This window comes from Pelophylax lessonae (assembly GCF_965119305.1).
Source record: "Pelophylax lessonae genome assembly, chromosome: 11".
Taxonomy (NCBI): domain Eukaryota; kingdom Metazoa; phylum Chordata; class Amphibia; order Anura; family Ranidae; genus Pelophylax; species Pelophylax lessonae.
In genome coordinates, this window is record NC_138778.1 from 179,638,196 (window position 1) to 179,654,369 (window position 16,174).

Here is a 16,174-nt window from a genome sequence, read left to right on the forward strand (position 1 = left end):
CCTTACTGCTCTGACAGTGAAGAACCCCTTACGTATTTTAAGGTTAAACCGTTTTTCCTCTAGATTTAGTGAGTGGCCCCTTGTCTTATTGTATTCCCTTTCTCTGAAAAGTTTGTTTCTTATGCTAGGGTCACCAGTACAGTATTTGTACATTGATATCATATCCTCCCTCAAGCGTCTCTTCTCCAGAGAGAATAAGTTCAATGCCTGTCTTTCTTTATAGCTGATGTCCTCCATTCCCCTAATTATTTTTGTTGCCCTTCTCTGGACTCTTTCCAGTTCCAGCACATCCTTCCTGAGGACCGGTGCCCAGAACTGGACAGCATACTCCAGATGTGGCCGGACCAGAGTCTTGTAAAGTGGGAGAATAATCTCTTTATTTCTGGAGTGAATCCCCTTTTTTATGCATGCCAGTATTCTGTTGGCTTTGTTTGCAGCGGCTTGGCATTGCATGCCACTGTCAAGCCAGTTGTCCACTAGCACCCCCACGTTCTTTTCCATCTTAGATTCACCCAGAGGTTTCCCCCCTAGTTTCCCCCCTAGTGAGTAGCTTGCTTTCGTGTTTCTGACGCCCAAGTGCATTACTTTACATTTTTGAACATTAAACCTCATCTGCCATGCAGTTTCCCACCCCATTATTTTGTTCAGGTCTGCTTGTAAGGTTTCCACATCCTGCATAGAAGATATTGGCATACTTAATTTAGTATCATCCGCAAATACCGAGATTGTGCTAGATATCCCATCCTTTAGATCATTTATGAATAAATTAAACAGGATTGGTCCCAGGACAGAACCTTGGGGGACCCCACTTTCCACACCCGCCCAATCCGAGTACTCCCCATTTATCACCTCCACTGGACTCTCCCCTGGAGCCAGTTCTCTATCCAGGTACTTACCCTATGGTCCATACCTATTCACCTTAGTTTGTACAGTAAGCGTTTGTGGGGAACGGTGTCAAATGCCTTTGCAAAGTCCAGATACACCACATCCACAGGCTTTCCTTTATCTAGGTGGCAGCTCACTTCATCGTAGAAGGTTAATAGATTGGTCTGGCAAGAACGATTTTTCATGAATCCATGCTGATTACTACTAATAATACAGTTTTCATTACTAAAGTCTTGTATGTAGTCCCTTAACATCCCCTCCAAAATCTTGCAGACTACTGATGTTAGGCTGACCGGCCTATAGTTACCCGGGATATATCTCGGCCCCTTTTTAAATATTGGTACCACGTTGGCTTTTTTCCAATCAGCTGGCACCATACCCGTCTGTAGACTACCCTTAAAGATCAAGAATAATGGTCTGGCAATCACCTGGCTGAGCTCTTTAAGAACCCTCGGGGTACTTCCTGAGGTGTATTATTTAGTTTAGCATTACAAGCTGGGTTAGTATAGCCCCCCCAATTCATTTGTGAAGACCGAAGAGAAGAAATTATTTAACACTTTTGCCGTCTCTCTGTCCTCTGTGGCCAGATTTCCTTTTTCGTCTTTTATGGGGCCAATGTGTTCTGGCCTCGCTTTCTTACTATTTATATACTTAAAGAATTTCTTAGGGTTTTTTTTACTCTCTTCCGCTATATGTCTCTCGTGTTCTATTTTAGCCGCCTTGATTTCGCCTTAACATTCCTTATTACGCTCTTTGTAATGCTTGAATACTGCCAATGACCCCTCAGCCTTGTATTTTTTGATGGCCTTTTCTTTAGTATTAATATGCATTTTTATGTTGGAGTTTAGCCACCCAGGTTTTAGTTTTGCTCTTTTAATTTTATTTTCCTTTGGAATGCACTGGCCAATCCCTTTGTTTAATATGCTCTTGAAGTACTCGATTTTTCCTCCGAGTGTCTGTGAGTACCTATTAGTACCTGAGTGTCTGTAAGTACCTGAGTATCCGTGAGCACCTGTGAGTACCTGAGTATCGACAAGTACCTGAGTGTCTGGGAGTACCTGTGAGTACCTGAGTGTCTGGGAGTACCTGAGTGTCTTGGAGTACCTGAGTGTCTGGGAGTACCAGTGAGTACCTGAGTGTCTTGGAGTACCTGTGAGTACCTGAGTGTCTGGGAGTACCTGTGTGTCTGGGAGTACCTGTGAGTACCTGAGTGTCTGGGAGTACCTGTGAGTACCTGAGTGTCTGGGAGTACCTGTGAGTACCTGAGAGAGAATCAGTGAGTGTCGCGGAGTACCAGAGGGTAAGAAAGTAGAGTTAGGAAGCTAGAAAACAGCCACACAGGACAGACTTAAATTACTGAATCCCCATTAGATTAGATTAGTAGGTACAATGCCCGTCGGGTGTGGAGATGCGATTCAGTGTACATCTTGTGGCATGTATACGTTCCTCGACCATGCGATTGAGGGCGAATACAGCTGCACAAAATGTAAGCACGTTGCTTCCCTGGTTTTCGTTGCTTCACGTTGCGTCCTGAATCTAGGGAAGCAACTGGCAACACTGAGAAGGCTCTCCATACTGAAGGAGAGCTGGGATCGTACCCGACACATGCAGGCCAGGGCCTGCACTGCACAGAGGAGGGCGGAGATACAGGGATGCAGGTATCAGAGCAGAGTAGATGGGTGACAGTTAGGAGGGGTAGAAGGGAACAAGGCAAGGAGGCCGGTCCTGGGCTGCAGCACCCCAATAAATACGCCCCTTTGCGTGGCGTTGGGGAAACCAGTCAGGGACCAGCAATGCTGGAGCAGAGCGATGCCCCTAGCTGCCAGGGGAAGAACTCTTCCAGTGAGAGCGGGAGAAAGGGAAAGGAAAGACAGGTTCTGGTGGTAGGGGACTCAATCATTAGAAGGACAGACAGGGCAATCTGTCACAAAGACTGTGAGCGCCGAACTGTCTCTTGTTTACCGGGCACTTGGGTTCGGCACAACACGGATCGGGTGACAGATTACTGGGTGAGGCTGGGGAAGACCCAGCTGTCATGGTACACGTGGGTACCAATGACATAGGCAGAGGGAGATGGAGAGTCCTAAATGATTTCAGGGACTTAGGAGCTAAGTTGAGCACTAGGACCTCCAAGGAAGTATTTTAGAGGGGCTTTTAAACTAGGTGATGGGGGGAGGGTACAGATGTAGAATTAGCCAGTGGGGAGCAAGGTTCAGCGGGCACAAATGGGGACATTAGCGGTAGGGTGTTCAGAGTTCCTAAATCCAAGGGGGGTATGGGGAAAAATCACAAAAGCAGCCTAAAAACAACATCAAATGAGGATATGGTATGCATCTGGTCAAAATTACGAGGTTTGTATACCAATGCTAGAAGCTTGGCCAACAAGATGGGAGAGCTGGAGCTGTTGATGTATGAGGAGGACTTAGATTTTGTGGGGATTACAGAGACTTGGTTCGACAGCTCTCATGATTGGATGGTGACCATTCGGGGTATTCCCTTTATCTCAGAGATAAAGAAGGTAAAAAAGGGGGAGGGGTATGTCTGTATATTAAGAACAGTGTACAGGTAAATATGAGGGATGATAATAATGGAGCTATGGACGAGGCAGAATCCCTATGGGTAGAACTTCAAAGGGAAGGCACTATGGGGAAAGTAATATTAGGCTTATGCTATAGGCCCCCCAACCAGAGGGAGGAGGGGGAGGAGGACCTCCTTTCACAGATGGGATTGGCAGCAAGGATGGGAAATGTCATTATAATGGGGGACTTTAATTATCCAGATATAGACTGGGCAGAAGGAACCGCGCATTCAGCCAAGGCTCGGCAGTACCTAAATGTTTTGCAGGACAATTTTATGGGTCAGATGGTGAATGCACCGACAAGGAACAATGCGGTACTTGACCTACTGATTACCAACAATACAGACCTGCTAACGGATATAGAAATACGGGGCAACTTAAACAGTGACCATAGATCAATTAGTTTCAGTATTAATCATAGTAATAGGAAACACAAGGGTAATATAAGGACACTGAATTTCAAAAGAGCCAATTTCCCAAAACTGCGCTCTTTGCTAGAAAATATCAAATGGGATACAACCCTGGGAACAAAGAACACGGAGGAAAAATGGGAGTACTTCAAGAGCATACTAAACAAAGGGATTGGCCAGTGCACTCCAAAGGGAAATAAATTTAAAAGAGCAAAACTAAACCCTGGGTGGCTAAACTCCAACATAAAAATGCATAGTGATATAAGAAGCTACAGTTAGTTCAGTTTGAAAGAAATGGAAAATTGTGCTGGAAGCCTAGGGTTATCCTATTGCTAAACATTACAATTATAAGTATAATAATATTTATATATTAAAATATCATAAATGCTATTTTATTTTTCGTCTTGTATATTATTTATTTGTTGTATCTTTTATAGGTTTGATTAAGGGGGTGTTTTCTGACCCCAAAATGCTTTTGCTCTGTGCTGAAGTCTCTAAAAAATCCATATCCATATCTGGAAATGTAACTTCTAGTATGGCAAATTCAATCTTGGAATACTCAGGTGGTTTAATAGGTCATTGGCATTTCCTCAAACCTGAAATATTACATTTAGTTCTGTCCTCTTCCTCTGCAATTATCTTTCTTCTCTAGACGTGGCTGTAGGCTCTCCTTTTGGAGGTCAATCTGGAGCTGGCTGTGTTTACATTTACAAGGGTGAAAAGTCAGGGTTGTCTACACATCCATCACAGATCTTGGAAAGCCCCCAAGCAGCACCATCCAGATTTGGCTTTTCTTTGAGAGGAGGAGAAGACATTGACCAGAATGGATATCCAGGTAATGAACCAAAAAACAACCATATAACTCCCAATGGAATTTCAGAGAAGCTTCTAGCTTTTTAATTATTCAGTGTCATGCATCCAAGTACTGTGCTCCCCCTTTCTCCATCTGCACTAAAAACTGAACTGAACTCTTTGCCTTGCAGATCTGGTAGTTGGTGCTTTTGAAGCCAACAAAGTCTATGTCTTCAGGTAAGAGACTTTACATAGATCTAATTCTAAAAACATTACATGGGATTTTTATAGGATATATTTTGAGCCATTTAGGGATTTTTGCATACCTGGAAGTGGCCTCCACTCCCTGTGCGTTCTTAAAAAATAATATATTTTATTTTAGATATAGATAATTATGAGATCACAAAATAAAAATAGGTAAATAATCTTATCAATGCATCTTCATTTTTTAAAAAGCTTGTTTTTTTGTATAATTTGTTATTTTGGTACACTGTTATTTTTATAAAATTTTTATTTACAATTTTAACCAAACATAGAGGGGAGCTTTTTTAAGATCCTGTACAGTACTGTGCAAACATTTTAGACAAACATGAAGATGCTCTCAAAAATATGCAATTAATATATATTTTTTTTTTAGTCAATTTAAACTACAAAAAAAAGCATTAAACAGAAAAACCAAGTTCAAATCAATATTTGGTGTGTTTACCTTTTGCCTTTGAAACTGCATCAGTTCTTCTGGGTAGAGTTGTACACAGTTCTTTAAGGTATTTAGCAGGTAGGTTGTTCCAAACATCTAGCAAAACTTTTGACAGTTCTTGGATTTATCCTGTCTCTGTTGCTTCTCTCTTCATGTAATATCAGAGTGACTCAATGGTATTGAGAATAGGGCTCTGTGGGGACCATACCATCTCTTTCACAACTCTTTGCTCTTCTTTTCACTAAAGATAGTTCTTAATTATTTTAGCTGTGTGTCCGCAGTCATTGTCCTGCTTCCGAATAAATTTGGGACTGATACAACACCTCTTTTAATGGTAGTACATAATGGAAAAAATATGCTGTTGCATTTCAGCATTGGGCAGAGTAATATAATAATGAGTGCCTGCAAGCAACAGTGAAGCATGGTGGAGGTTCCTTGCAACTTTGGGACTGCATTCTCCAATAGAGTTGGAGATGAGATCAGAATCAATGCTGTCCTAAAAGCTTAGAAATACAGGCAGATAAATATTTATGATGCCATACCATTAGGGAGGCGTCTGATTGGCCTCAAATTCTGACCCAAAACAAGCAGCCAATGTCATTAAAACCTATATTCAGCGTAAAAAAGAACACAGAATCCTGGAAGTGATGGTTTGGCCCCCACAGAGCCGTGATCTCACCATCATTGAGTCTGTTTGTGGTTCGTTCTCCAAATTGTTTAGAACAATCTACCTGCCAAGTTACTTCAAAAACTGTGTGCCTAGAAGAATTGATGCTGTTTTAAAACCAAAAGGGTAGTCATACCAAATATTGATTTGAGTTAGATTTTTCCTCTGTTTGCCAACTTTGCATTTTGTAAATTGATAAAAATAAATGAATATATATGTTTTGGAAAGTATTCTTACTTTACAGCATTTCTTTGCACCTGCCTTTTGCACAGTACTGTATATTTACTGTATATACATTATATTTGTTATTTTAAAGAGAACTTTATGCGTTGTAGAAAGATATAATTATTTTGGTGCTATACTCTGCTTCTTTGATCCTAATTTTTTGTATTCTTTGTTCCAGAGCCCAACCGGTAGTTCTTCTCCATACTTCCTTGATATTCACTCCAGATTCCTTGAACCCGGACCTGAAGAACTGTAAACAGCCCAGTATTGGTGATGTCAGCTGGTGAGGCAGCTGTTAGAGCAACTTCATTTTTCTGACATTTTCTGTGTTCTTTACTATATGGGTTCAGAAAATATATAAATAAAATAACCAGTGCGTGCCCATCCAATGCAGTCTGCAATGAAGAGAGAGGAGAGCCGCTGGATTACACAGAGTGGGGATCTCCCGCTTACCCGGTGACCGCTGTCATACAAAGTCCTGCCTCCTGGACCGGCTCTTTTGATAGACGTCACCAATGTGCTGTTTATCATGGGAGCCGGTCCAGGAGGCGGGGCTTCGTATGACAGCGGCCGACTTCCTTCCTCCCCAGCAAAAAAAAAAGAAAATTGTCAGGGGGCAGTGGACTGCATTGCCTGTGGTTCCAGGCCGCATGCAGCCCGCGGGCCACAGGTTGGACATGCCTGATCTATACAGTAAATTTAGAACTTAAAAGGATTGGATGTTTTTGGAAATTCTAAATGGCTATTTCTCTAAAACGATTAGAAAAATGAGCAAAGGTGGTAGTTTTGACCATACCAAACAATTAAAATGTGGTAGTTTCGACCATACCAAACAATTAAAATGTGGTAGTTTCGACCATACCAAACAATTAAAATGTGGAAAAATATCAGTAATCTGTATGGCATTAAATAAATTTGGCTGTAAGAGCCGGTTCACACTACCGCGACCTCTAAGTCGCCTCATAAGGGGCGACTTGTTAGCGCGACTTTCAGCGCAACTTCAGCGCAACTTGTGAATTATTGGCCATTTGTATTTGGCCAATTTACTCATTGCCCACCAAAAAAAGTTTGTAAAAATTGATAGAGAGCCAATTATTGAAAAAATTAGTAAAAAAAAAAAAAAAAATGAGATTTCTTTGGATTAATTAGTGTCTGGGGGGGGGGGTCTAAAAAGTGTACCTGTGAAGTTTCAGCTCTGTGTTTCCACCAGTGCCACGAATCAGTGTCCACCAGTGCCACGTATCAGTGCCACAAATCAGTGTCCACCAGTGCCACGAATCAGTGTCCACCAGTGCCACGAATCAGTGTCCATCAGTGCCACGTAGCAGTGCCACGAATCAGTGTCCACTAGTGCCACATAGCAGTGCCACGAATCAGTGTCCACCAGTGCCACGTACCAGTGTCCACCAGTTCCACGTATCAGTGCCACGAATCAGTGTCCACCAGTGCCACGTATCAGTGTCCACCAGTGCCACTCACACAGACCAGGCAGAGATAATGGTATATAGGAACTGTAGGCATGGCTGCAATGTGGGGAATGCCTGGCTAATTTTCCTTCTTCTTCATGCAAAGTCAGATCACAAGTCGCTTCAAATAAGATAAGGATCCAACTTGGAGGTGACTCCCATTGAAGTCCTTTGGGACAAGTCAGATACAAGTCGCCTCAAAGTAGTACAGGACCCTTTTCTGAAGTCGGAGCGACTTCAGTAGTGCCAATTAAGACGGCTCTCATTGATTTACACTGCTTTTGTTATGTCAAGCGACTTGGGGCGACTTGAGGGCACACAAGTCTCCTCACAAGTCGCGGCATTGTGAATGGACTCTAAAAGGGTATGAAATAAAATATACACAAGGTAGTTTTGTTATTGCTATCAACCCTTCTGCTTTCAACATCTCCCCCATGTAACCTGGTTGTTCAGGCATCATTACAAATTCTGAATCTATGACAGGCCTGAATTGTGTTGAGTTCTGTGATAGCATTATGGATGTGATATGACTCAGCCCTACAGCATTCATGCAAGTCCTTTAAGGAGCAGGTAGAGGTAGGCCTGAATGGCTATCATCTATGATAGGATGGGCGTGGGTTGTTTGTGCTTGGGACACGATAAAAGGAGAAAAGTAAGAACATGAAAACCCAAATCCTGCAGGAATTAGCACCTTCACCTTTTCCTATTATGAGGTTCAAGAGGCATTAGTTGAATCTTTCAGTAAAGTGGAAACCCCTATTGGGAAGGGCCAGTGGCCTCCCGAATTAGGGAGCACTGCTACAATAGTAACATTTGTAGGTAAATAACATTCCTGTGTGTTCATTATAGTGATTGATATGTCTGTGATTTCTCTAGCTTCACTGTGAGCGTCTGTGTCCGGACCTCGGGGAAAAGTCTACCCAACACACTGAGTGAGAATAATTTATATACCTTATTTGCATACCATGTACATACTCTTATAGGGCTTGTATAAACTGCCAGATTTCCTTATCCATGTTCCATTGTACTTACTGTATATTAGCATACTGTGCACCAAATTCAACTGAGCTGGTGTAGCATGTAAATCACCCCCTTGCTGGATTATTATGTGTAAAGCTACCCATACACTATAGAACCTGATTGTACAATATATTTAGAAGTATCAAAAAGTATGAAAGCTATGTAGCATGAGGGTTTGCCTTTAAAGTGGAGTTCCAGCCTCAAAACGAAAATTTGACATCTGCTTGCTCTAAGTAACCTGAAAAAGAATTGGATAATCACAATTTTTTTTTTTTTTTTTTGCTTTACTTACCTTGTTTTTGAAGAAAATATACTTTCCTTCCTTCCACTTCCTCCCTCTGCGGCCGCGGCCCGCGCTGTGACTTCCTGCTTGCATTGACTTCTGGGAGCCGAACATCATAGATCCCAGGAGTCAATGCGCCTGCACCGGCCCTGCTCGTCACTTCCGGTGCTGACGCGTCATTCCCTGCTAAACAGCTTCTGGGCATGCCCAGAAGCTGTGCAGGGATGACGCGCCTGCACCGGAAGTGACGAGCAGGGTTGGTGCAGGACATTCTGGGACTCCGATGTCATTGAAGAGGACACGAAGAGGGACGCTCGTGCTTCAGCTGCCCACACCTGGGATTGCTCGCTGGACAAGACATTTTCAAGGTAAGTATTTCTTCTTACAGGTAAGTGAAACAGGGTCCCGGGGGTATTTTTATCGGAAAAAAAACTTTAAGGCCGGAACTCTGCTTTAAATTGATATTAAAGGATATTTTTTTATTAAGACAGAAAAGATGTTATACTTACCTGCTCTGTACAATACAGTCCCTCAGCTCCTCGTTTTTAGTCCCCCACCGGCACTGTCCGCTCCTCCTTCCTCTGGGCACCCCTTAGCAAGCCATGTACTATGGAGGCACCTGTGCAGACACGCTTCCGATCCAGGCTGTGCACGTCCGCACAGAACGCCAGTAAGCCATGCCCCTGCACCCTTCTCACAATAGTTTGACTGACAACAGCAGAAGCCTATGGCTCTATCTGCCCTGGGTGTCTCCTGTGAGATCAGAAGGTGAGGAGAACGGTGCTGAATTTGGGACAGCGCTCAATGAGAGGAGCCAGGTAAGTGTTTAGGGGCAGGGGAGGGTAGGTAGTAAAAAACTTTAACTTTTGAACCACTTCAAACATTCAATTTGATTTATATCGTTAGACATGCTCTTACTCTATACAGTTATTTGTAGATCTAATGAAGATTGTACAATCCAGTTGTGTTGTGTATGTTCAGCTTGAGGCTCATAAATAATAGCAGTGTAATGAAATATCAGAATTCCAGTTTATTGTTCATTCATCTAAAGCTGGCTACACACACACACACACAATTTCAAACATTACAATCTAATTGTAGAACATTTGAAAATCTTTAGACACACAACAGCTGTTCAGGCAGTATGACCGCCTGCCTACCTGACTGGCCGCAAATTGAATAGACGGTTTAGACCTGGTCTGGTGGTGGTAGGCCCCTGCACTATCCATATGTACAGTATCTCACAAAAGTGAGTACACCCCTCACATTTATGTAAAAATTTTATTATAATGTTTCATGTGACAACACTGAAGAAATGACACTTGGCTACAATGTAAAGTAGTGAGTGTACAGCTTGTATAACAGTGTAAATTTGCTGTACCCTCAAAATAACTCAACACACAGCCATTAATGTCTAAACCGCTGGCAACAAAAGTGAGTACACCCCTAAGTGAAAATGTCCAAACAGGGCCCAAAGTGTCAATATTTTGTGTGGCCACCATTATTTTCCAGCACTGCTTTAACCCTCTTGGGCATGGAGTTCACCAGAGCTTCATAGGTTGCCACTGGAGTCCTTTTCCACTCCTCCATGACGACATCACAGAGCTGGTGGATGTTAGAGACCTTGCGCTCCTCCACCTTCCGTTTGAGGATGCCCCACAGATGCTCAATAGGGTTTAGGTGTGGAGACATGCTTGGCCAGCCCATCACCTATACCCTCAGATTCTTTAGCAAGGCAGGTGTCGTCTTGGAAGTGTGTTTGGGGTTGCTATCATGTTGGAATACTTCCCTGTGGCCCAGTCTCCGGAGGGAGGAGATCATGCTCTGCTTCAGTATGTCACAGTACATGTTGGCATTCAGGTAGTCTAAGGCAGAGTGCCTTTTAACTTAATTTTATGCATTAAGATAAAAATTCAACTGTCTGCAGAAGCCCCACTCAGCCGCTCCCCCTTATACTTACCTGAGCCCCATCTCAATCCAGCAATGTAACACGAGAGCCACAAAGTCCAGGGACTCTCCCTCCTCATTGGCTGAGACAGCAGCGGGCGTCATTGGTTCCCGCTGCTGTCAATCAAAGTCAGTGAGCTAATATGGAGAGAGAGGGGGCTGGGCGGGCTGAGCTTGCTGTAGGGGCACTCCGCAGGAGCGAGGGGCCAGGAGCAAGGGGAGGGATTGGAGAAGAGGAGGATCTGGGCAGCTCTGTGCAAAACTATTACACAGAGCAGATAAGTATGACATTTTTTTTTTTTTTTAAACAGAAAAAACAAGACTTTAATACCAGTTTAAGCTACCAGCACGTCTTTGTAGTGTGGGGAAAAAACCCAGATAATGTCCTGTCTGAAATTTGAACCAAGGACTGTAGTGTTGAAAGGCACCTGCATTATATAGTGGCTGATAAATCTAAATGAGAGATTATACAAAATAACTGCAGTGAATATGTTCATCTTTAGAATATTGTGGAAAGGTCATTTGTAGGAAAGATCTTTCTGAAGCTGACCATACACATTACAATGTGTTTGTACAATCTACATTATCCTGAGATATATTTTCACATTCATTCATTCTTCATTTGCTGATCTGGGGCAATTCCACATTGCAATAAATCAGCTTCCAGCTAGAGATAGGAGTTGGTAAGGGTTTGAATCTAATTGGTGGCTGGGGTGATTGGAGGAAATTGTAAAAATGAGTAAATGTTTGTTAGTTTAATAAAGTTTGTTAGTTTAAAGCAGAGATGTTGGGTGTCATTCTTGCCTAACATATCACCTGTTATGTCACCATGTCCCTTTATCAAGGCCTGTCAGCCGACATCCAGCTGGACAGCCAGAAGAGCCGATTTCTCCGTAGAACCCTCTTCACTGACTCATCGCAGCCAAGCAAAAAAATCACTATGGAGAGCCAGAGCAATTTACAGCAGACCTGCACCGATATCAGGGCCTATCTACGGGTGTGTGTCTGTCATCAAATTTCACATTTACCTTAGTCAGCTTACCACTTGTTAGCATTACCAAATTACGGTGTTATTTTGCGTAAAGAAGTACTCTTTTCTTGTTGTGAATAACTTCTTCCTTTAGTAATGCTGTCCATACATACCTACATACATTTATGCCATGGGTTGTAGGAATGAAAAAAGCTTGTAGGGGAGGTAGATGTAGTGTGGTGGTAATCACGTCCTCCATGTTCCCCACCTTGTTGGACACCAAGCGAGGGTCACATGAAAGGCCTACCCCAGGGTGGGTTCTTCTGGCATACACTAGGCACTTTGTATAGGGTCACTGAGGGCACATGGGGTACCTTGAGCCACGCTCAAGATCAGGTAGATGACAAACATGAACGAACTCTATTAAACTCTCATTTGATGTACGAAGCATCACGTTGGTTACTTGTGCATTTAAGAGAAACACACAGAGCCAATGCCCTCTCCACCTGTCCAGTGTATCACCGATACCTCACTCCCAGTAACGGGTCCCGCTGTGCACCTAGCATGGACTCCATGCGTGCAGTTCTCTTAACTCTTCCTTTTCTGTACCTGTGTAGAGGATGAGAGCCCCTGCAGTGCATATCTGCTCCTGTTGCTATGGGAGATGGATTGCAGCCAAAGGAGTGCCGACAATATCTTACTTGTTAAAATAGGCTATCTTACCTGTCACATGTACATGCTTAATGACAGGCTGCTAGAATACCTTTGTTACCCTTGGTAACTACTTGTGTCTTCCCACTATATGAACTCCTTGTACTGATGTCTTTAAACCCCAATGTGTTTAGTGACCCGAGCTGTAGACTATATGTTCTGGTTACATACATTGTACCCTTTTAGTAACTTAAGACCAGGCAAAGGTACATTTTCAAAAGCTTTACTTAAAGTATAAATTAACATGACCACAACCACAAATGACAGTCCAAGATAAAGTGCAAACATTCCCTAGCATCCCTAGTCCTAGTAACTACAGGCTTGTGGCTGCCCCAGCATACCTGTGCAAGCAAAGTCCAATGTTGGCTAAGTCCATGTCTGGAATTTAGCTCTGGCTTCGGCAGGACATGGGTCATTTAGACTCCAGCAATGTCACCAGGCAGAGCATCTCTCTCAGTGTGTGTTAGCCCCCCCCCCCCCCCCAGGATCTGGTTCCTTTTATAGCACACAGGACCAGAGGGTTAGACCCAAGAAAAACCCAGGAGTGCAGTCAACCCCTAACTTCCTGCTGGGGCAGCAGTAACCACTACCTGCCTCCACGCTCTATTCCCTCATCAACACAGTTAGTCTTCATGGGGGAATCTTTCCTGCTGCACAATTGTATTCTGACAGCAGAATGTTTCCCCCCCTGTCAGAATACAATGATCACTGCTGCCTGTCATAGCCGTAAAACACCCAACTTCAGTACAACCAGCCTGCTCATAGATGAATCAAAATTTGTCCGGTACCTTCTGAACCTGCCAAATTTCAATCCGTCCATGGCTGGGTTAACCTAAACCAGGCAGCCTGGGTCCCACTGACTCCCAGCATTGTGGGCATTACATAGCAACATACTGTATATACATGTGAAAACAAGTTAATTAACCCAACAAACAATTTTTCATATGGCATTTCAAGAGGGATTTCTTCTACCCCACCATATGTCTCTAACCAATGTGCAAAGCCTACAACTAACCGGAGCCTACATAAATTCTATCCATTTTTTTAGGGTGAAAATGAGTTTAAGGATAAGCTGAGCCCAATAGTTGTCAGTGTGAACTTCAGTCTAAACACTGGACCATCTTCTAGCGTCTTACCACCTATAATACACGGGAACACCTTCCTACAAGAGCAGGTGAGCTATGGATAATGTAGACCCAGAGCCAGGTACACTAATACTATAAGTACTTTTGACAAGTCTCATGGTATAATCAAATCCATTTTGTAAAAAAATGTATTTCACTGGCCTTGTTTTCTAGATACATATATTACTGGATTGTGGAGAAGACAATATCTGCATTCCTGACCTGCAGCTGAGTGCCAGCTGGTGAGTTCACCTCCAACATATCATCATCTTAAATTAGACCTTTCAGCAGTTTTACAGTTCTGCATGAATATATTCTTGGTATGTCATAATATATAGAATTTAGATTGCGCTGGACCGCACATGTGGTATGCAGCGTCGGCGGGATGGCGTCAACAGAGGGGAACCTGCGGCACGTTACAGAGCCTACTGCCTGATGAAAGAGCACGCATGCCCTGGCGGTTCTAGTGCGCATGCTCTGAAATGCATTGCAGCTCCTCCTCTGGTGACGTAATGCCACCGAAGCGTACCACGAGTGCGGTCCAGCACCATCACAGAAGCAACAGGCCAACTCCCTCCTTCCCTCCTCGGCTATACAGCAGACCCTGGCGGCCCCTCGACTGGCGATTCCACACTCATCCCGTACCACATTACCATTATGAGCCTTATCTTACACTTGAGCTTGTAAGTTGCCATTTGGCTTTTTAATGTAATAAATTCTCCTGACAGTCTGCAGTTAGAGGCGCTTTTTCTTTGCTTTTCTTGTGTGCCATAGAGAGCCTGCTTCTGTTCCCTGAATAAGCTGCCCTGGTGATTATATCTATGGACGTCTTAAAAATGGACTATATGGACCTTTTTATTTTGGTTGTTAATGGACTATATATGAGGCATCCCACCTGTTGGTGCCTACTCCAAACTACTTTAATACCAAGGGAGGAACCAGAGTTATTTTTTTTTTTCTGGGCAGAAAAGGAAGGGCAGGCTCTACGGGAGCACCAAGGCAGTGCACACCTCATCCGTGTACAGTAAAGCAGAGGGCCATCATCCTTGGGCCCAAAACCCCAATCTAGTCTGTGTCAGGGTGCCAGGAAACCAGACCACATGAAGATAAAGTAAAATAAAGCAATGTATTTATGCAACAATAATAATCACACAGCAAGAGAGAGGAGCAAAATCAAGAACACCCGGGGTCAAGTTCGGAAGCGGGTAGTCATCCAAGCTGGGATCAAGTCCAGGAACAGGTAGTCATCCAAGCCGAGTCCAGAAGCTGGTATTCTGCCGAAGCCAGGTCGTCGTCTGATGCAGGGTCGTCTGCCGATGCGGAATCCAGAGCCAGGAAGGTCGTCAGCCAAGTCATGCACTAAGAAACCACAGAGACCAGAGGAATGCTAGCAGCGATGCACCTTGGAGCACAAACACAAGGGCAAGGTCTGAAAGCCATCAGGTGATATAAATAGTCAGGTGTGCAACATCATCACTGAGCGACGCCCAGGCAGCAGACAAGTGATGATGCAGTCTGCACATGTCCAAGATGGCTGCCAACAGGAAGGCAAGGTGTAAGTGTAAGACCTTGACAAAATTGAAAATCAAGGGGGATTAAAGAAGGTGTGTGGAAATCAGCCAGTCCCCAGTTTGATATACTTACCCACCAGTCTGCTAACAAACCAAATAAATCTGTCTAACAAAATAGGTTAAAAACAGGAGTTTAGTTAACACATTTGCAAATGCATGTATAAGCTGCAAGGCCAACAACAAGGCACCCTGTGTATCTTGCAGTCCTAACACTTCCTAACACTACTCAACCTGAGTGTCTGAGTGTCTCCACAAGGGAAGTACATGAATGCTGATGGATGGGAAACAGATGGGCTTGGAGATCGCCCAATCCTCCCCCAACCTGCTCCAATCCATGACTGGTAATGAAAAACTAATGGCTATGTAATAGCCATAGGGTGCAAACTGAAAGTGATCAGCTGGGAAACACACAATTCCACCCCTTTAGTATGGATGGTGAAGGTAAAAGGGGACTTTGAGTGAGACACCCGCCTGTAAAGCAAGCGTCTCCATCCCTGATAAGGTACAAAAAATGGTCAGTTTTGGGACTTTAGATGAGACACCGAGCACTGCTCAGCGTCTCCATCCCTATACATAACAAAATTGAAAAGCAAGGGGGATTAAAGAAGGTGTGTGGAAATCAGCCGGTCCCCAGTTTGATATACTTACCCACCAGTCTGCTAACAAACCAAATAAACCTGTCTAACAAAATAGGTTAAAAACAGGGGTTTAGTTAACACACATTTGCAAACGCAGTCCTAACATTTCCTAACACTACTCAACCTGAGTGTCTGTTTCCCATCCGTCAGCATTCATGTACTTCCCTTGTGGAGACACTCAGGTTGAGTA

General features: G+C 43.6%; 1 protein-coding gene across 1 annotated transcript in view; it reads left to right on the forward strand.

The window, feature by feature from the left end:
* The window catches only part of LOC309566191 (integrin alpha-IIb-like), a 110,297-nt gene that overhangs the window by 74,957 nt on the left and 19,166 nt on the right, over positions 1-16,174 (forward strand). The window contains exons 13-19 of the mRNA XM_082271277.1: positions 4,526-4,708; positions 4,857-4,902; positions 6,433-6,537; positions 8,597-8,652; positions 11,816-11,967; positions 13,700-13,825; positions 13,950-14,017. Of these exons, the coding sequence (XP_082127403.1) occupies positions 4,526-4,708; positions 4,857-4,902; positions 6,433-6,537; positions 8,597-8,652; positions 11,816-11,967; positions 13,700-13,825; positions 13,950-14,017 (736 nt within the window). The remainder of the gene's footprint in view (positions 1-4,525; positions 4,709-4,856; positions 4,903-6,432; positions 6,538-8,596; positions 8,653-11,815; positions 11,968-13,699; positions 13,826-13,949; positions 14,018-16,174) is intronic.